At 42.9% G+C, this 23,003-nt stretch overlaps 1 protein-coding gene across 1 annotated transcript in view; it reads right to left on the bottom strand.

Annotated features, from left to right (window-relative positions):
* The window catches only part of LOC310793240 (copine-8-like), a gene marked incomplete at its 3' end in the record, with an annotated part of 97,305 nt that overhangs the window by 34,046 nt on the left and 40,256 nt on the right, over nt 1-23,003 (bottom strand). The window contains exons 5-6 of the mRNA XM_083655016.1: nt 12,418-12,457; nt 2,606-2,682 (exon numbers count right to left, since the gene is read on the bottom strand). Coding sequence (XP_083511142.1) covers nt 2,606-2,682; nt 12,418-12,457 — 117 coding nt within the window. The remainder of the gene's footprint in view (nt 1-2,605; nt 2,683-12,417; nt 12,458-23,003) is intronic.

Genomic DNA, 23,003 nt, shown 5'->3' with positions numbered 1-23,003 from the left:
TGACACGATGATACAGTACGGTATCCATTGACATTTCTAGATGCAATGTTTGTGTACATCCTGAGCTGGGCGAAGCTTTACTGTAACACTCTGCCAGTGAAGCCAGTGGAGACCGACCACTAAAAATAGACCAAATTAATTCCACAGATGCCTCGTAGTGAAGGAGTGAGGGCAGAGATCATTTCATTTGTCCAGTAGTGTCCAGTAATGGCAGAGTGAGAGAGCGTATAATAAGAAGACATGTGGAGAAACAGACGGCAAACTGAAGCGGGGCTTTGAACCCACCCCCCCATCACCTAGGAACGCTCTGCTTCTTTGATGCACAGGAAATCATTAAGTGAAATGTATTCAAAGGGGCAGATGGGAGAGGAGAGGGAAAGAGGGAGAGAAAGATGAGAGAGAGACGGAGGGAGGGAGAGAGATGAGAGAGACAGAGAGGGAGAGAGAGAGAGACGAGTGAGAGGGAGAGAGACAGAGAGGGAGAGAGACAGAGAGGGAGAGAGAGGGAGAGAGTCAAAGTGAAAAAGAGATGTATGCAGGAGAGCTACAGGAGAGTCAAATGAAAGATGAATAATGTGGATGAGAACCAAGCGGCAACCTCTGTCTTGGCAAAATGAAGCCAACACGGAAGTGCCAAAAACTCAGCCGTCAGTGTACAGTATTCTTCAACACCTCGCTAGAGCAATGCAAGGTACCTGCCTGCTTCAAATCCACTGTTAATCCCATGCCCAAAAAGCAGAGGATCACATGTCTTAATGACTACAGACCAGTGGCCCTGACCTGACCTCTGTGGTTATGAAGACCTTTGGACGCCTCATGCTAGCCCACCTCAAAGCCATCACTGATCCACTCCCTGACCCACTGCAGTTCACCTATAGAGCCAACAGGTCTGCACGTGACGCAGTCAACATGGCACTCCACTCCATCCTAAAGCACCTGGACACCCCCGGCACTTACGCCAGGGTCCTGTTTGTGGACTTTCAGCTCTGCATTCAATACCATGTCCCCAGCTCTTCTCCGGGACAAACTGTCCCAGCTGAACGTGCCTGAGCCCACCTGTAGGTGGACCGTTGACTTCCTGACGGACAGGAAGCAGTACGTGCGGCTGGGCAAGCTTGTCTCGGAGCCCAGCAGCACTGGAGCCCCACAAGGCTGCGTGCTCTCCCCTCTCCTCTTCCTCTACTACATAAATGGCTGCACCTCGAGCCACCCCTCTGTCAAACTCCTGAAGTATGCGGACGACTCAACCCTCATTGGGCGAATCACCAACGGGGACGAGGAAGTGGACCGCCTGACCTCCTGGTGCAGCCAGAACCATCTGGAGCTGAACGCTCTAAAAACTGTAGAGGTGGTGGTGGATTTCAGGAGGAGCCCAGCCCCAACCGCACCCCTCATCATGTGTGACTCCCCAGTCAACACTGAGGACTCGTTCAGATTCTTAGGAGCCATCATCTCCCAGGACCTCCGGTGGGAGGAGATCACCACCATCACAAAAAAGACCCATCAGGGGCTGTTGTTCCTGCAGCAGCTGAGGAAACACAAAGTGCCACAGAAAACGTTGGTGCAGTTCTACACGGCCATCATGGAGTCCCATCCTCACCTCATCTGTCATGGTCTGGTTTGCTGCCTCCACCAACAAGGACAGAACAAGACTGCAGCGGATCATCCAGTCAGCCGAGAAAACCATGGGTAACCTACCGTCTCTGCTGGACGTGTACCACACCCCAGGACCACCAAGAGAGCAGGAAAGATCATCAATGATCCCTCCCAACCCGGTTACCATCTCTTCCAAAGACTTCCACCTGGGAGGCGCTTCCGGTCTGTCAAGACCAAAACCTCGTGCCATCTCAACATGTTATTGTTAATGCTAGAGGCACTGGCCGTGACACATGATTTCTGGGAGGTTCCATGCAAAAACACAACAGCATCAAGTGTTTAGCACCAAATATGGAGAGAGAGAGAGAGAAGATAAGGACAGGAAAAATCCAATCCAGGATTTTCTCCAGGAAAAACAGGAAGTGTCCCTTTCCACGACAGCCTGCTTACCATCTCAGCTTGTTTGCAGACTGTCTTCTGTCATCAGAGCTGCTGCTGTGCTGTTAACTATTCATCTCATTTCACCGACCGAGACGGCATCTTCTCATCAACACCTTGGCTCATTTTCACATCCTGCTTGATTTCACTTGAAACGCCGCCCGTGGCAAATCAACTTAACAACCACATGCTGAATTTAATTTCACTCCCCTGAACGCAGCAGAATCTGAAATCTAACGATGACCCAACCCACATGTCTTATGGCTGATGATGACATGACAGTGTCTGATCACCCTGGTCAGAGCAATGAAACCCATGTCTCTGTCTCTGTCTTATTATTTCACTCAAGTGAGAAAATATCTGCTGTAAAAGATGCGTATATACAGAGAGTATAATCTAATACACATATAGAGAGAATGATGGTTTATGCTACATGTGGTTTCATCTTACATTTTGAATTCAGTGAATTGAAAGATAATTGACCTGAACACTGGTGTGCTTGCTTGCGTGTGTGTGTGTGTGTGTGTGTGTGTGTGTGTGTGTGTGTGTGCGCGCGCCACGCTCTACTTACATCAAAGATTTTTCCAAGCAGCTTCCCAGGGAGCCGACGACCTCACCCAGGGTACAGAAGGCCTGGCCCAGGAAGTCCTGCATGTATGAAACACACACACACACACACACACACACACACACACACACACACACACACACGCACACACACACACACACACACAACCACACACACACACGCAAAAACAAAACATAAATAGGTTACACAGCAGGGTTGTGAGATGCAGAGAGAAGCATTCATTAATCATGCTAATAAATAAATATATATTTTATGCACAGAGGGAGCTGAGTCCTTGTTGATTACTGTAGAGGGAGCAGTCAGTCAGTCAGTTAGGAGCAGTCTGTGGGCAGCAGGGAGGGGAGTCAGTCAGTCAGTTAGGAGCAGTCTGTGGGCAGCACGGAGGGGAGTCAGTCAGTCAGTCAGTTAGGAGCAGTCTGTGGGCAGCAGGGAGGGGGGGCGTAGGGGAGGGGGGCAGTTGAGAAGTCTATTTGCGACAAAGAGGGACTGATTGTTCATACTGATACTGTGGCCTAGCCTACAGTACCAGATTGTGTATGTGTGTGTGTGCGTGTGTGTCTGTGTGTGTGTGTGTGTGTGTGTGCGTGTGTGTCTGTGTGTGTGTGTGTGTGCGTGTGTGTCTGTGTGTGTGTGTGTGCGTGTGTGTCTGTGTGTGTGTTTGTGTGTGCGCTTGTGTGTGTGTATGCGTGTTTGTGTGTGTGTGTGTGCGTGCGTGTGCGTGTGTGTAAAATAACTTGACAGATGAGCTGTATTGTGTCCGGCGGGCAGAAAGCTGCTCTGAAGATCTTTGTCGCGGTGCTGAGCACGTACCCCCCCTCCCTCACCCCCCCCCCCCCCCCCTCCCCCCATCGAGCTCTCGCAACACAAACACATGACAGAAACTCTCCGGCTTCTCCATGAGAAGTGTGCTGCTAGTTAGCAGCGCGCGGCGCAGCAGCGCCTGCTACGCTTCACAGACCCTAAGCTAGGCCGTGTGTCTCCTCAGATAAACAGGCTCCGTGGCGGCTAAGAGGAGGATGCTGAAGCAGAAAACATCACAGTTATTACGTCTACATTTCTCTCATGTTCTACTATACATTGCTTCTGAAAGTCTTACTTACTTACTTTATTGTACTATTATTTACACCATCGATAACATGGCTTTGTTATTGTGCTGTTATTTACACCATCGATAACATGGCTTTGTTATTGTGCTGTTATTTACACCATCCATAACATGGCTTTGTTATTGTGCTGTTATTTACACCATCCATAACATGGCTTTGTTATTGTAGTTATTTACACCATCCAAAACATGGCTTTGTTATTGTGCTGTTATTTACACCATCCATAACATGGCTTTGTTATTGTGCTGTTATTTATACCATCCATAATATGGCTTTGTTATTGTGCTGTTATTTACACCATCCATAACATGGCTTTGTTATTGTGCTGTTATTTACACCATCCATAACATGGCTTTGTTATTGTGCTGTTATTTATACCATCCATAATATGGCTTTGTTATTGTGCTGTTATTTACACCATCCATAACATGGCTTTGTTATTGTAGTTATTTACACCATCCATAACATGGCTTTGTTATTGTAGTTATTTACACCATCCATAACATGGCTTTGTTATTGTGCTGTTATTTACACCATCCATAACATGGCTTTGTTATTGTGCTGTTATTTACACCATCCATAACATGGCTTTGTTATTGTGCTGTTATTTACACCATCCATAACATGGCTTTGTTATTGTGCTGTTATTTACACCATCCATAACATGGCTTTGTTATTGTGCTGTTATTTACACCATCCATAACATGGCTTTGTTATTGTGCTGTTATTTACACCACCCATAACATGGCTTTGTTATTGTGCTGTTATTTACACCATCCATAACATGGCTTTGTTATTGTGCTGTTATTTACACCATCCATAACATGGCTTTGTTATTGTGCTGTTATTTACACCATCCATAACATGGCTTTGTTATTGTGCTGTTATTTACACCATCCATAACATGGCTTTGTTATTGTGCTGTTATTTACACCATCCATAACATGGCTTTGTTATTGTGCTGTTATTTACACCATCCATAACATGGCTTTGTTATTGTGCTGTTATTTACACCATCCATAACATGGCTTTGTTATTGTGCTGTTATTTACACCATCCATAACATGGCTTCGTTATTGTGCTGTTATTTACACCATCCATAACATGGCTTTGTTATTGTGCTGTTATTTACACCACCCATAACATGGCTTTGTTATTGTGCTGTCATTTACACCATCCATAACATGGCTTTGTTATTGTGCTGTTATTTACACCACCCATAACATGGCTTTGTTATTGTGCTGTCATTTACACCATCCATAACATGGCTTTGTTATTGTGCTGTTATTTACACCATCCATAACATGGCTTTGTTAATGTGCTGTTATTTACACCACCCATAACATGGCTTTGTTATTGTGCTGTTATTTACACCACCCATAACATGGCTTTGTTATTGTGCTGTTATTTACACCACCCATAACATGGCTTTGTTATTGTGCTGTTATTTACACCATCCATAACATGGCTTTGTTATTGTGCTGTTATTTACACCATCCATAACATGGCTTTGTTATTGTGCTATTATTTACACCATCCATAACATGGCTTTGTTATTGTGCTGTCATTTACACCATCCATAACATGGCTTTGTTAATGTGCTGTTATTTACACCATCCATAACATGGCTTTGTTATTGTGCTATTATTTACACCATCCATAACATGGCTTTGTTATTGTGCTGTCATTTACACCATCCATAACATGGCTTTGTTATTGTGCTGTTATTTACACCATCCATAACATGGCTTTGTTATTGTGCTGTTATTTACACCATCCATAACATGGCTTTGTTATTGTGCTGTTATTTACACCATCCAAAACATGGCTTTGTTATTGTAGTTATTTACACCATCCATAACATGGCTTTGTTATTGTAGTTATTTACACCATCCATAACATGGCTTTGTTATTGTGCTGTTATTTATACCATCCATAACATGGCTTTGTTATTGTGCTGTTATTTATACCATCCATAACATGGCTTTGTTATTGTGCTGTCATTTATACCATCCATAATATGGCTTTGTTATTGTGCTGTTATTTATACCATCCATAATATGGCTTTGTTATTGTGCTATTTACACCATCCATAACATGGCTTTGTTATTGTGCTGTTATTTACACCATCCATAACATGGCTTTGTCATTGTGCTGTTATTTATACCATCCATAACATGGCTTTGTTATTGTAGTTATTTACACCATCCATAACATGGCTTTGTCATTGTGCTGTTATTTATACCATCCATAACATGGCTTTGTTATTGTGCTGTCATTTACACCATCCATAACATGGCTTTGTTATTGTGCTGTTATTTATACCATCCATAACATGGCTTTGTTATTGTGCTGTCATTTACACCATCCATAACATGGCTTTGTTATTGTGCTGTCATTTACACCATCCATAACATGGCTTTGTTATTGTGCTGTTATTTATACCATCCATAATATGGCTTTGTTATTGTGCTGTTATTTACACCACCCATAACATGGCTTTGTTATTGTGCTGTCATTTACACCATCCATAACATGGCTTTGTTATTGTGCTGTTATTTATACCATCCATAACATGGCTTTGTTATTGTAGTTATTTACACCATCCATAACATGGCTTTGTCATTGTGCTGTTATTTATACCATCCATAACATGGCTTTGTTATTGTGCTGTTATTTATACCATCCATAACATGGCTTTGTTATTGTGCTATTATTTACACCATCCATAACATGGCTTCGTTATTGTAGTTATTTACACCATCCATAACATGGCTTTGTTATTGTGCTGTTATTTATACCATCCATAACATGGCTTTGTTATTGTGCTATTATTTACACCATCCATAACATGGCTTTGTTATTGTAGTTATTTACACCATCCATAACATGGCTTTGTTATTGTGCTGTTATTTATACCATCCATAACATGGCTTTGTTATTGTGCTGTCATTTACACCATCCATAACATGGCTTTGTTATTGTGCTGTCATTTACACCATCCATAACATGGCTTTGTTATTGTGCTGTTATTTATACCATCCATAATATGGCTTTGTTATTGTGCTGTTATTTACACCACCCATAACATGGCTTTGTTATTGTGCTGTCATTTACACCATCCATAACATGGCTTTGTTATTGTGCTGTTATTTATACCATCCATAACATGGCTTTGTTATTGTAGTTATTTACACCATCCATAACATGGCTTTGTCATTGTGCTGTTATTTATACCATCCATAACATGGCTTTGTTATTGTGCTGTTATTTATACCATCCATAACATGGCTTTGTTATTGTGCTGTTATTTACACCATCCATAACATGGCTTTGTTATTGTGCTGTTATTTACACCATCCATAACATGGCTTTGTTATTGTGCTGTTATTTATACCATCCATAACATGGCTTTGTTATTGTGCTGTCATTTACACCATCCATAACATGGCTTTGTTATTGTGCTGTTATTTATACCATCCATAATATGGCTTTGTTATTGTGCTGTTATTTATACCATCCATAATATGGCTTTGTTATTGTGCTATTTACACCATCCATAACATGGCTTTGTTATTGTAGTTATTTACACCATCCATAACATGGCTTTGTTATTGTGCTATTTACACCATCCATAACATGGCTTTGTTATTGTGCTGTTATTTACACCATCCATAACATGGCTTTGTCATTGTGCTGTTATTTACACCATCCATAACATGGCTTTGTTATTGTGCTGTTATTTACACCATCCATAACATGGCTTTGTTATTGTGCTATTTACACCATCCATAACATGGCTTTGTTATTGTGCTGTTATTTACACCATCCATAACATGGCTTTGTTATTGTGCTATTTACACCATCCATAACATGGCTTTGTTATTGTGCTGTTATTTACACCATCCATAACATGGCTTTGTTATTGTGCTATTTACACCATCCATAACATGGCTTTGTTATTGTGCTATTTACACCATCCATAACATGGCTTTGTTATTGTGCTATTATTTACACCATCCATAACATGACTTTGTTATTGTGCTATTTACACCATCCATAACATGGCTTTGTTATTGTGCTATTTACACCATCCATAACATGGCTTTGTTATTGTACTATTATGTACACCATCCATAACATGACTTTGTTATTGTGCTGTTATTTACACCATCCATAACATGGCTTTGTTATTGTGCTGTTATTTACACCATCCATAACATGGCTTTGTTATTATGATTTGGGACTTGATCCCATTAAAAGGGAAATGCAACCCATTTGAAGAACTCCTCCTGTGTCCCTGGACAGTTCAGTCAATAATACTTGTGAACATCCGCTCCTCTTTCCTAAAGCTAGAAGCTGGAGAAGCCTTGAGTTTGTAAAGTCTCTGGGATGATGTATGAATGGGTTACTGGCTTTGGTGACAAGCTCAAGGCTTCTCTCTCTGATTTCTAGTTTTAGGCAATAGTGATGCAAGTTCAGAAACACTGACTGAGCTGTCCTGGGGCACACAAATGACACATGTGAATTCTTAAAATGGGCGGCGTTCCCCTTTAATTAAACGGTTTATGAACGGAATTTCTACCGGTTGGTAAGAAAAGGTTACAGCAGGGGTTTTTCAAAGTCACGACTGTTGGCCTCCCCTCAGACAAGGCTTGGAATAGACACTCAAGTCAACAATTGAGCCAAGATAGGCTGATATTGTTGTTTGACATACTTCAGACTACACCAAATACATCAAAAGGCCTGTCTGAAGGCATTTATTAGGTTCTGAATCCGGGAAAGTGGAAAAACAGTCAAATTCCCCAAAAGTACTGTATCTCTCTGGACTATCGCTTTAAACAATTCACACACATTTAGGCTATTCTATGTGATCTCCTCTTGATAACTAATGTAATAACTAATGTCATATTCTTTCACTTGCGTTCACTGAGCCTCCCGTGAAAACTCTATGGAGCCCCCCCCCCCCCCCCCCCCCCCTGGGAGGGCCGCCTCTGGTTTACAGTGATGGGTTTCATCGATGGCGTCCCTGCTGGGCACTATGACTCAAACAGTTAGATGTGGTGAGAGAACACATGGCCCGTTATCCAGAGTACTGCCTGCACACAAGGAAGCCATTCCCCTGCCTATGCAACAACCTCCTAATAATTAAGTTCCCAATAATAGATAACCACTTTCAAAATGACGTGGATGTTTCCCAGGAGGACATTGATATATTTTAACCATGAGAAGACAACGTGAGTAAAATAAGTATCTGTGCACAGAGGCGTGATAAGCAGCTGTCACATTGACAAAAGAACTTCCAAGACAAGAAACGAGACACAGAGAGCTTGAGACTTAACTGCGTGACCCACGTCTGCACATCTTTATACGACGGATCAGCGTGACGTCACTTGCCACCCAGAAATGCGGAACCCCGCGGCAGTTAATAGTATGAGTTGTGTCAAACAAACGTTAATATCTCAAAAACTATATATGACATCGCTTATATTTCGACATTCTGAGTGAGAGCAGAAGTAGCTCAAGAGTTTGATGTACTGTATAATATATGCATGTCGTGTTAAAGTTGTGTGAACTGTCGCAGTTTTTAAAATGGCTAGAGTCAGCCACTCAAGCCTCGCGCCACTTGGGCTCCATAGGGTTCCATTGCCGTTGCCACCCAGTGACGCGGTTTGTTGACCAAACTGCTGCTCGGCTGATCCCTCGTATAGTATTATAACTGCTTCACCTACAACAACCTTTTACTCTATTATATTACTCTCGTTAATTACAGTACGTCATGCACCGCTTGGACTGTCAATTCCTCTTTAATGCCTATTTCACATTCCTTCTATTTGTATATATATTGGATTGCACTTCCAGTGTTTGTCATAATGGTCTTTTAAGATAACTTCTTTTTATTTGTGAATATTGATATGACCGCTATGCTGCATAATTATTACACTAAGACAAATTCCTCAAAGCTTTACATATTGTGGCAATAAAAGTGATTCTGATTCCCCCTGAAGTCATAGAGGCATATCTGCACATTATGAACCATAAGGCAGAGGCAAACATCTGCTGTGACAGGGAGGGGAGTCCAGGCGGCATCTTGAGTGCTGGCACTATAGCTGCTAAGAGAGGTCCTGTGCACGTGTATGCGTCTTCCCTCTGTGTTATAAACACTATAGCTGCTAAGAGAGGTCCTGTGCACGTGTATGCGTCTTCCCTCTGTGTTATAAACACTATAGCTGCTAAGAGAGGTCCTGTGCACGTGTATGCGTCTTCCCTCTGTGTTATAAACACTATAGCTGCTAAGAGAGGTCCTGTGCACGTGTATGCGTCTTCCCTCTGTGTTATAAACACTATAGCTGCTAAGAGAGGTCCTGTGCACGTGTATGCGTCTTCCCTCTGTGTTATAAACACTATAGCTGCTAAGAGAGGTCCTGTGCACGTGTATGCGTCTTCCCTTTGTGTTATAAACACTATAGCTGCTAAGAGAGGTCCTGTGCACGTATATGCGTCTTCCCTCTGTGTTATAAACACTATAGCTGCTAAGAGAGGTCCTGTGCACGTGTATGCGTCTTCCCTCTGTGTTATAAACACTATAGCTGCTAAGAGAGGTCCTGTGCACGTGTATGCGTCTTCCCTCTGTGTTATAAACACTATAGCTGCTAAGAGAGGTCCTGTGCACGTGTATGCGTCTTCCCTCTGTGTTATAAACACTATAGCTGCTAAGAGAGGTCCTGTGCACGTGTATGCGTCTTCCCTCTGTGTTATAAACACTATAGCTGCTAAGAGAGGTCCTGTGCACGTGTATGCGTCTTCCCTCTGTGTTATAAACACTATAGCTGCTAAGAGAGGTCCTGTGCACGTGTATGCGTCTTCCCTCTGTGTTATAAACACTATAGCTGCTAAGAGAGGTCCTGTGCACGTGTATGCGTCTTCCCTCTGTGTTATAAACACTATAGCTGCTAAGAGAGGTCCTGTGCACGTGTATGCGTCTTCCCTCTGTGTTATAAACACTATAGCTGCTAAGAGAGGTCCTGTGCACGTGTATGCGTCTTCCCTCTGTGTTATAAACACTATAGCTGCTAAGAGAGGTCCTGTGCACGTGTATGCGTCTTCCCTCTGTGTTATAAACACTATAGCTGCTAAGAGAGGTCCTGTGCACGTGTATGCGTCTTCCCTCTGTGTTATAAACACTATAGCTGCTAAGAGAGGTCCTGTGCACGTGTATGCGTCTTCCCTCTGTGTTATAAACACTATAGCTGCTAAGAGAGGTCCTGTGCACGTGTATGCGTCTTCCCTCTGTGTTATAAACACTATAGCTGCTAAGAGAGGTCCTGTGCACGTGTATGCGTCTTCCCTCTGTGTTATAAACACTATAGCTGCTAAGAGAGGTCCTGTGCACGTGTATGCGTCTTCCCTCTGTGTTATAAATAGCCAGGCAAGAGGGGACGGACAATGGAGTCATCACGGCGTGTCAGATCTCCAATCCCCCACATCCACGACCACGACAGGACGCAGTCAAGCATCCTCCGCCTGCACGCTGAGATGAGAGAGTCACTGCCTCGCTCACAGTGTCATGTGGATGGGGAGGGGGGGGAGGCAACATTTAAACCAACTGATGACATCTGAATGTGGACAATACTGTTGAATATTGTGAGAACACTTTCATGTCAAATTGATAGAGATGATATACGGGCCTGAAGTTGGAGAGGAGGATGAAGCAGGCTCAGTGGTTCTCAAAGGTTTTGGGTTCACTACCCCCTTTCCAAGTATCCCCTTTACCCGACTACAACATTTTGCTTAGAAAACTGCCAGAGAAAAGTATAGGATGGTTCCATGAATGAACACTCACCTTTTGAAGAATATAACCTTACAAAATAAGAAATGGAGTGAACGAGTTGCAATTGGTGCCTCCTGAGCAGATTGATTTTAAGATTTCATTAATTTTCATGATTTATTCTTATTTTCCATTGTCCCCTTTCTCTCAAGTACCCCCTGTAGTACCTCCATGTTCCCCCGGGGCGGGATGGCGATGGGGAGGGAGGAAAGCAACAGGCCTGGAGTTGGAGAGGAGAATGATGGGGTAACTGTGCTGCTGTGCATAGGACTGAACGAAAGGGGCCTTTTTCACAGCAGCCATTTTGCATCTCAAAGGCTGGTAAACACAGGTGTAACCAAAACATTGATGAGGGCCCCACCACTGGAACACCTAAACAGATTAGAAGTTGGAAACCCTCATTGATGTTGTTTACCCTGCCTTTTAGACACAAAGTGGCTGATGTGAAAAAGCCCAATTGCCCAATATAGCATAATACTGTATGACTTTGCAGTGATAAATGGAGGGGTTGTCATGGCTGTCTGAATGATCCTCAGATTATGCAAAAGTATGTCCTCTCCAGATCGTAAAAGATGGATGGAATTGATGTTAAAATGGAAACCTCTCAGTGAATGTGTGATGATACTGGTTAGAGTTAGAGATTAGACATACAAAAGGACAGAACCAAAAACGTTCTCTTTAAGAAATCTTAAATGCCAACAGGATTGTTGTGTCCCTCGTTACATCAGCCTGACCTGACATTCAGACTCAACTCAAGCTTCTGTCATAGTTGGGAGAGAAGACATTTGGCTCTGTGATATTGCCATGAATGCATGAGTGATTACAGAGTGAAGAGAGGTGGAGGTGAAGAAGACACTCACATGTTTGGATAGGTTGTCGCTCTTGCAGTCCAAATCGTACCTGCAGAGAGGAGGAAGAGGTCAGGATGGAGGAGGTCAAGGGGGGCCAAAAAGTTAGAGAAGTGGGTCTGAAAGTGACTGGAAGGCCCACAGTTCAAAACACAACAGGGACTCTGGAAGAATCTGGGCTGGGGAAAGTGTAAGACTCTCTGCCTTTTTCATATCAAGGACCCTAATTTAGTCCACATTAGGGACATATATCCATATTTTTGTTTAATATTTTTATTGTTCGATATGACTTTGTCCAGAATTCCATGACTATCTGTATTGTAGGTAGAGAGAGCATAGACCATAGACAAATATGGATATAGGCACCGTGATGTCACCCATTGGTTTGTGAACTACCATTTTGAAGACTGGAGTTTGGTATTTTCACCGTCATCCCCTTGTTTATTTGGAGCCAGAAGCAGCCTTGCCCCTAAAATGACCAAAATGTCTGCTATTGGTCGGTCATCAGCGAGCTGCACGATCACTGGACAGACGACCTGTCAATCATGCCCCAAAACATAGTCTGCTCTTTATCATCTATTTTAATCTAAATGGGAACATAATTTACCAAATGAACATCATGCTGTATTGAATAAGACTTGAAACTAGTGAACAAAAACTCATTAGGAAAGTGTTTACTGAGGTCATAAATCGAGTGAGAAGTAGGGTCATTCTCCGATAGATTTCTATACAATCTGACTTCTTTTTGCAGCCAGTAGAGTCGCCCCCTGCTGGCCATTAGAAAGAATGCATGGTTTAAGGCACCTCCGCATTGGCTTCATTTTTGCCCCTTGGTAGAGAGATAACAGTGAATCTATGATCAGAAGAGTTCACTTCACTTTAACTTCCCCTTTATCAATTCATCGATTTGCTGGGGACCCCCTGGAACCCCCTCAAGGACCCCTGATGGTCCCCGGACCCCACGTTGAGAATGGGTGTAAGACACATGCTACTGCCGAGAGGCTCCAAAGAAGCTGTTCTGTTCTAAAGCAGGCCTGTGGTTCTGACACTAAAAGCATTACTGATCAATTCAGGCAGGAAAGTAGAATTCATGTTAAAGTTCTTGTACTTGTATTCAAAGCTCTTAATGGATTAGGACCGGCCGACATCACAGAATCCCTGCTGTTAGTAGTTCCATTAAGAGACCCCAGGTCTTCTACTGCTGATTTGTTGAAGTCAAAAAGTATGTTTTTCCTTCTTGTTTCTTCAGTTGGCTGTTTAAGCTTCACTGTGCAGAATGATGTCTGTGCATATTTTGACGCTAAAAGGCTGTTTTCACATTAAGTCTGCTGAAAGTGGAAATTTTCTCTGTGCTCACTGAAAATCAAAAATCCTACAAGTATGATTTGTGACATCTCAAATAGTTTGGAAGCCAATTCTGGTTCAATATTCAACTTACACAAGTGTGATGTGGAAACTACAAAGTCTCCAGTGGACTGAGAATGGACTTGTGGGGAAATATCTTGTGTCCAGCAGGAAAACATTTGGGATGAAATTGCACAACTTCATAGACTCACGGATTTTGAATGAAGGAGAAGGAGTAGATGTCATTTTAAGGATTTTAATACTTAATACTTTAGGGGGTCTTTACTTACTTGGTCATACTTGGTCCCACTCAGCCAAGTATGCATTACCGCTTACTTGACCGCTACACTGCCCTACTTGCACTAAGTCAAATTCCTCATTTGTAATCTGATTACTTACTGTGGCTATTAAAGTGAATCTTGAATTACCTAGATAAGAGCAATGAAAAATCGTGCTTGCCCACGTCAGCTCTGTTGGGATCCTGAACAGAAACAGTAAAAATGAGGGCTATTTAAAAGCTATGCTGAAAAGATACGTGGTACCCTGGGTACGTGGGTCTCAGGTGAAAACCTTAAAACTCCTCCCAGCAAGTGTTGATTTTTCAATTATTTTGAGCTGACGAGTGTTAATTCGAGAGTTGTTTGTCCACTAATAGAGCTGAAAGGGCTCCAAGGCCATTTACAAGTATTACATGCAGTCAGACTTCTATAAACACTCTCACAGTGTTGATTTTTACACTCTCACAGTGAAATGAGCACTGCCGATTTAGCTGTGGGTGATTTCCATGTTTTTCCTTCTATGCTCTGCTGTGGGTTGACCCTGAAGATTTGATGACCCTGGGTTTTGAGGAAACACTTTCAAAACTTACTGTATCATTTTGAAAAATGCAGGTAGAGCTGAACAATTTATCAAAAATAAATCGAAATTGTGAACATAAACTTATATGCAATTTCCAAATCGCAGAGGATGCAATTCATTTCTTCAGACAGAGTTTGGTCCAAACTGGAGTTTTAGAGCTGCAGGTACTGTAATCTTTGGTCCTTGATTCAAAAACTTTTAGACTCAAACTCAGTAAATCCTGCACACTGACAACCAAATCACTTTTCTTTAAACAAGCTCTAAAAGATTTATTATAAGAAAAACATACTATTATTATTATTTGTCAGTATCGTTCAGCGGCGCTAAATGCGGGGTCATCAACCTGAGAAGAATGGGTGTTTTTCTGCACCTGGCTTGCAGAATACTGTGCATTTTACAGTGCAATCTCCAAGAACATCACAGCGTCTCTATAGACCCAATCACCGTGCCGTCGCGCTAACAACAACAGTCACTTCCAGGTAGACAACTGCCCATTGATTTGAATTGCGGAGATACAAACTTGTTTATTGTTTATCTCTGTTTCTTATGTCATTTTCAGCCGTAACGTTGAAAGATATATACCGTAGCTAACCATCCTATATGACGTTAGGGTCGTTACCGTTAGCGTCTTTGATAAACCAAATCTACCCAACAGCGACAGGCTGGTCTGACTAACTGCTAGTTTTGGTTGAACTCAAGCTGTAATTTTCTTTAGTCTGTGGCCCAACAGGTAAATTAGATCTCCAAACTGAAAATGTTGTTATATGAAAGCATCAAACATGTATTTTTAACCATTTTTCTCTTTATCTCGGTTGTTCCTCGGCCCCGTTTGCTCCACAACATTAAATTGTATGTAGATGACACATGAGTTTTGTATTGTAAACATTGTGATTCTGTCTATAGCAGGTGTGTTTCAGCGTGTGTGCGTGTGTGTTTCAGCGTGTGTGCGGTGTGTGTTTGTGCGTCACAGGTGTGTTTCAGCGTGTGTGCGTGTGTGTTTCAGCGTGTGTGCGTGTGTGTTTCAGCGTGTGTGCGTGTGTGTTTCAGCGTGTGTGCGTGTGTGTTTCAGCGTGTGTGCGTGTGTGTTTCAGCGTGTGTGCGGTGTGTTTCAGCGTGTGTGCGGTGTGTGTTTGTGCGTCACAGGTGTGTTTCAGCGTGTGTGCGTGTGTGTTTCAGCGTGTGTGCGTGTGTGTTTCAGCGTGTGTGCGTGTGTGTTTCAGCGTGTGTGCGTGTGTGTTTCAGCGTGTGTGCGTGTGTGTTTCAGCGTGTGTGCGGTGTGTTTCAGCGTGTGTGCGGTGTGTGTTTGTGCGTCACAGGTGTGTTTCAGCGTGTGTGCGTGTGTGCGGTGTGTTTGTGCAGCAGAGTGTGTAAGTGAAAGAGCTGTGTGTTCCTTTCTACAGACAGCATGCCATGTCAGATAAGACGCCCGCCGACAAACTCAACGGACACAGTCCGACCGCCACTAATGCCCCAGCCAAGGAAAGGCCGGGGAGTGTGTGTGTGTGTGTGTGTGTGTGTGTGTGTGTGTGTGTGGGTGGGGCTGTGGGGGGGGGGGGGTTGAGGAAACACACTGCTGTTACGCAATGCCCCGCCAGCGGCAAAATGCACAGGTGTGCTTCATGTACTATTCGCCCTTCGGCTCGCTTGGTCACTCCCAAATGTTCATAAATAATTCATTTAATCTCATTTAAGATTGAGAGAGAGAGAGAGAGACATACATCAGAATAAAGATGTATGTGCATTTGGCTGCACATGTTCACACACAAACACACACAGACACACACACACACACACACACACAGACACACACACAGACACACACACACACACACACACACACACACACACACACACACACACACACACACATAAACACACAGTTGATGAGAGGTTTTGCTGGAGAAGATGTCCCTGAGCAGCTTGTGAGCACGTTTGTCCAGCTATCTTAGTGAGGACAAGCCCTAACCTAAACCATCACAACTAATATAAATGCCTAACCCTTACCCTAACCTAAACCATCACAACTAATATAAATGCCTAACCCTTACCCTAACCTAAACCATCACAACTAATATAAATGCCTAACCCTTACCCTAACCTAAACCATCACAACTAATATAAATGCCTAACCCTTACCCTAACCTAAACCATCACAACTAATATAAATGCCTAACCCTTACCCTAACCTAAACCATCACAACTAATATAAATGCCTAACCCTTACCCTAACCTAAAGTAAACCATCACAACTAATATAAATGCCTAACCCTTACCCTAACCTAAAGTAAACCATCACAACTAATATAAATGCCTAACCCTTACCCTAACCTAAACCATCACAACTAATATAAATGCCTAACCCTTACCCTAACCTAAAGTAAACCATCACAACTAATATAAATGCCTAACCCTTACCCTAACCTAAAGTAAACCATCACAACTAATATGAATGCCTAACCCTTACCCTAACCTAAAGTAAACCATCACAACTAATATAAATGCCTAACCCTTACCCTAACCTAAACCATCACAACTAATATAAATGCCTAACCCTTACCCTAACCTAAAGTAAACCATCACAACTAATATAAATGCCTAACCCTTACCCTAACCTAAACCATCACAACTAATATAAATGCCTAACCCTTACCCTAACCTAAAGTAAACCATCACAACTAATATGAATGCCTAACCCTTACCCTAACCTAAAGTAAACCATCACAACTAATATAAATGCCTAACCCTTACCCTAACCTAAACCATCACAACTAATATAAATGCCTAACCCTTACCCTAACCTAAACCATCACAACTAATATAAATGCCTAACCCTTACCCTAACCTAAACCATCACAACTAATATAAATGCCTAACCCTTACCCTAACCTAAAGTAAACCATCACAACTAATATGAATGCCTAACCCTTACCCTAACCTAAACCATCACAACTAATATAAATGCCTAACCCTTACCCTAACCTAAAGTAAACCATCACAACTAATATGAATGCCTAACCCTTACCCTAACCTAAACCATCACAACTAATATAAATGCCTAACCCTTACCCTAACCTAAACCATCACAACTAATATAAATGCCTAACCCTTACCCTAACCTAAACCATCACAACTAATATAAATGCCTAACCCTTAGGGTTCGGGTTAGGGTTAGGGTTAGGGGTTAGTTACCTAAAGTAAACCATCACAACTAATATACTAATCCTTAAAACCAAGTCTTAACCTTCAACCAGCCCTTTGAAGGTGTGGGAGAAAGTGAGGAGCGGCCAAAATGTCCTCACTTCCCAGGTAGAACACTCAAATTGGTCCTCCCTATAGCTATACAAGAACACACACACACAAGAGTGAGTGTGTGCTCGTGAGCTGCTGGGGGACACCTCCAGCAGAACCCCTCAACTATGTGTGTGTGAGTGTGAGAGACAGAGAGAGAGAGAGAGAGAGAGAGAGAGAGAGAGAGAGAGAGAGGAGAGAGAGAGAGAGAGAGAGAGAGAGAGAGAGAGAGAGAGAGAGAGAGATCATTTTTCATAGGCAGTGGGCCAGACAGGATTTCTCTGGGTCTGTGCTGTGCTGTGCTGTGCTGTGCTGTGCTGTGCTGTGCTGTGCTGTGCTGTGTCTGTGCTGTGCTGTGCTGTGGGGGGAGGAGGCACACAGAGCTTTGTCTGAATGGAGCCATGATGACTAACGATGGAACACAAACAAACCAGGCCGGAGAGACGAGACGGCCAATAGAGAAATAGAGAGCCAAAGTCGTCACTTCCTGCTTCAGCGTGCGCACCAAGAGATTTAATTCGCCATTTATTTTCCCATAGATATTTCGTAAAATGCTTAACATATAGTTTTACTTTGTCAAACCAATCGATTCAGCTATATTTAGAATCAAGAGAGACCATAGAACATTTCACTCGGACCAACAACAAAAAAAGAACGTAGTCAAAAAATGTTTTTTTTTCTCTGCTTTTTTTTATGTTTTTAGCTGAAATATAGCCATGTGCAGCTGGCCCCTTCTTCTTCTCATAGCTCGAGCACCTGGCTCCAGTGAAGATCTCAGCTAAAAACAGGTGTAAATAATATCTTTTCAAGTCACCTTGGCATCTCAGGGCCTGTGGATACTTGGATTACGCCAGGTGAGCAGTATGGAAGCATTTCATGTATTTTTCTGTTGTTCTTTACGTTTCGGCTCGTGAACCTGTTCACACGCAGCAGACAGCTCTACTTGCCTGACACGGCCGGTCTCCATTTCTCCAAACTGGGCATACTGACCATCGGCAAGTACACATACTGTACAACCACATCAAAAAATCCAAACTATCCCTTAAAACTCTTTGGATAAGGATTTTTCAAAAAATGAATGGGGAAATACCCCGAGTTGACCTTACGATGTCACCTGACTGTTGAGCTCTATTGGGCTATAAATGCAATTTGTAATGCAATTTTGGGGAACGTAAAGGAACAGTTACAGAAGCACAATATACTTGAATGATAGGAGTTGTTGCAGCTCAAAACTCATGTTTACTATATCTGTCACATATCGACATCGTCCGTCAATTTCTATGAGGAGAAATGTTTTCAATCCAATGATATAAACAAAGTCAACATGGGACAAAAGCTGCAGCCTCCGCCCATTCCTTTCGGGGGCTGTAACGACATCACTTAACTCTTTAAAGTCCCTGGAAACCAAAATCCACAAAAACGTTCTAACTATGTTATTTAGGGTCTTATGTTAGTAATTATGTGTCCCAGAAATTATTATACATTACTTTCAACCCAAAGCCTTAAAATCGCCACTTTTCTACAAGATTCTACAAAGTACTTCCTCATTGAAGACAGCAGTGCGCGAGGTGCTAAAACGCAGGAGCTTATGACGTCATAAGCTCTATATAACATTTGTACACGCGCGCAATCCGCACCCACCCTCCTTTTGTCCGTTCTTTGCCCCCAGTGACAGCGCTCCCTCGCTGTCCGTCTCCCTCCCACTCTGTGTGCCGTCTGCCAAGCGCTATGTCTGTCTGTCTCTCTCTCTCTCTCTCTCTCTCTCTCTCTCTCTCTCTCTCTCTCTCTCTCTCTCTCTCTCTCGGGACTAGTGAGAGAGAGCGAGAGACACACAGGCTGGTGACGCAGGTTACTCTCTCTCTCACACACACACACACACACACACACACACACACACACACACACAGCACGAGTGCTGTGTAACTCGATCTCTTTCTCCGTTTCCCTCCCCCCCCTCTGTCTCGCGCTCTCTCTCTCTCGGAAAACCTGCTGCAGATGGGACACGCCCACACAGTCCGCGGGAGAAATACACTCTAAAAAATAATGATTTTCTCATGAGTTTTGCCACGACTGTCAAACCTAAATTTATATACTTTGCAACGTTCATCATCGTTCAAATTTGGCTGGTGGCTTATTAACATAGGGTCCTGTGATATGATGAACTCAAAATGCTAAATAATAAAGAAATATTTCTGGTTTCCAGGGACTTTAAGTCTGATCCAATTTAACACACTTGATTAGACAGGCATCTACCTAGAGGCTTCCACTGGCTTCAGTGAGCATCTCAAGTTTCAATTCCAATTTATTTCCCCTGTTCAGAAGCAAACAGGGAAAGCTGCCAGCAGAGGCATGAGAGTGAACAGGATTCCTAGGCATGGATAGCATCGCAGAAACCCTGGTCAAATGCAAAGTGTGTCGTGGCTTCAGGGGGAAAGCGGGCGGTCGGGGGAGGTTGCAGGATGGGTCAGCAGCTATATGGGTGGTTTGTATGGATGGCCTGCAGGAGGTGAAGCATGATGATCAGAGAGGGAGGTACCGAGCTGCAGTAAAAAGACTACCAGACCGCAGGCAGGACAGAGCACATGAGACAGAGCACGACGTGTGTGTGTGTGTGTGTGTGTTTGTGTATTTGTTTGTGTCTGTGTGTGTGCGTGCGTGCGTGCATGTGTGTGTGTGTGTGTGTGTAGGCTGTTCTCAGTCACTGTTCGTAGTAAAACTTACGAAAAGTAATGCACTGTAATTCTTATACACCCATTTAACGTTTGTCAAGCTGTTGGTCATTTTTCTCCACACAGGGTAGTTCCCACAACGTCTGAACTCGACGCATCAAGGGTCGTGTCAAGCACATCCGGGTGACTTGCAGGGTTGACTACTATGTAGCGTTAGCTGTTATGTAGCTTAGCATGGTAAACACTGCTGATATTTATCTGTTTTCGAGAATATAGAGGATTAATTTGAATTCGATGGCCACCCGTATGGAATAACGTCATATGAATTACAAGCAGCAGCGTTGGATACGGCAGGAGGCGGAGCTGCTATCTACCAATGTGAGGGACAGCAAACAGAGCAGGCTGCCAGCGGCACCAAGGTAAATACATCGCTCATTTTCTCGTTGTCTCTATGATATAATAAGCATAGCCGCTGTTTTCCGCTTTACAATACTACCAGTCGCTCCACTTTATGTATATTTGTGCTTATTTGTAAAAATGTATTTTCTGTTTATAAATGCCAGAGTTTCAGAGTAGGATACACCTAGGGGTCAGGGATCTTACAATGACATCATGGAACGTCCAGGGGCTTGTTAGGCTATGAAGAGGGAGAACGTTTTTTGACATTTAAAGTCTTTATCTTCGGACATAATTTTTTGGCAAGAAATCCATATTAAAGTGACCCAGCAACGCAATCTCAGGCGCAGCTGGATCTCTCAAGTATTTCAGTCACCATTCTCCTCCCATTCCCGTGGTGTTAAATGGTCTGCATGTATATAGCGCTTTTATCCAAAGCGCTTTACAATCAATAGGTACATTGAATTCCCCCATTCATACACTGATGGTGGCAATCTGCCACGCAGGGTGCTGGCACACCATCAGGAGCAATTTTGGGGTTCAGTATCTTGCCCAAGGACACTTCGACATGCAGACTGGAGGAGCCGGGAATCGAACCACCGACCTCTTTCATCCAAAGCGATTAGTGACGACCCGCTCTACCTCCTGAGCTACAGCCGCCCATTGCCATTCTTGCAACAACATGCTGCACTGACGGCACTGATCCGCATTCTGTCTCTATGTTTTTCATTGCTTTGCTTGAAATGGGGACTAAACCGACGCTCATTAAATAACCGACAAGATTAAATGCGCTATTTACTGGCTGGCGAAGTTTGCACAACACTTATTCACATTTCCCCGTGCGGTTATCCCCATGCGGACCGTGTGTTTCAGTGGATGACAGCAGGGCGCACTGGCTGTGTGTGTCTGCCTCTGCCTGCACTGGCAGAGGCACGGACGGACACTCTGACAGGGAGACCCCGCCGGTCCAAGTGGCAGGCAGGCGAGATATCTCCCCTAATCTGTAAAGACCTAGTCTGAAATGAACTAGTTGTCGTGCCATTGTTTCCACGGGCACAACATGTCGGATAAGCAGTTAATCAATGCATTGCCTACAAATGAATCTCGCTCTGAATGAGTCTAATGTGTGCATAATATCTGTCATTAGGCGATGCAGCTCTGTACTCCCGTTGTGAAACAATTTCTCTGACATGTGTTGGATTGATTAAAGAAAGAGTAACGTTAACTTGATACGTTTCAATCGTCAATTAACGCTGCGCAACGCTCAACACGCAGTGCAGTCAGAGAATTAATTGAAGAGGAATCATCCTCCTTAGAGGATGACAATTACTGTAAATGTGAAGATACTAGCCTACACAAACACAGCTCGTTGCCTGCATAAGTTATTTAAGATATAGATTGTATAGTTTATTTTTCTTTTACAGTACCATGCAACAAATGGTTAGTTTGTGACAGTGTGACACATTATATTGCAAGATAAGCCTTATCTTCCATGTTGTTTTCTAGTTATTATAATAACAATTTCCAACAACAGCATTTGTTTTGCATTTTGTGTATTTAAAATAAAAGACTATTTTTCCAGTCATATATTTTCATTATTCAAGTTTTGTAAAAAATTAATAAATATCGTATCGTATCGTTATCATGAACCCAATATTGTGTATTGTATCGTATCGTGAACTGAGGGTATCGTGACACCCCTATCCACCTTATTTTTGGCAGCCATTTTTGCCTGATCTGCCTGATGGGTGCTTCTTCCGGTGTAATAGACTATTTTAACTTGACAAAAAAAACGTCTATGAGGATTTTACAGCCGTTCGGGTGCTGGGATAATGTAATGCATTATGGGTAGTCGGCTAGTGTAGCTAATGCTAGCGGCTAGCGTTAGTTACTTTACATGGCAGTAAAACGCCACTGAATGACCAAATTGATTTAACTTTTAACCATTTCGAGTAACACTGTTTCCATACGGACCCCCAGCGTCGGTTAGTTGTTTATAACGTGACTATATTTATAACTTTTATAACGTGCTCCAGCTTCCGG

This window comes from Poromitra crassiceps, assembly GCF_964638095.1.
Source record: "Poromitra crassiceps genome assembly, chromosome: 18".
Classification (NCBI taxonomy): Eukaryota; Metazoa; Chordata; class Actinopteri; order Beryciformes; family Melamphaidae; genus Poromitra; species Poromitra crassiceps.
The sequence above is the reverse complement of the archived record's forward strand: the minus strand, read 5'-3'. Positions and strand labels throughout refer to the sequence as shown.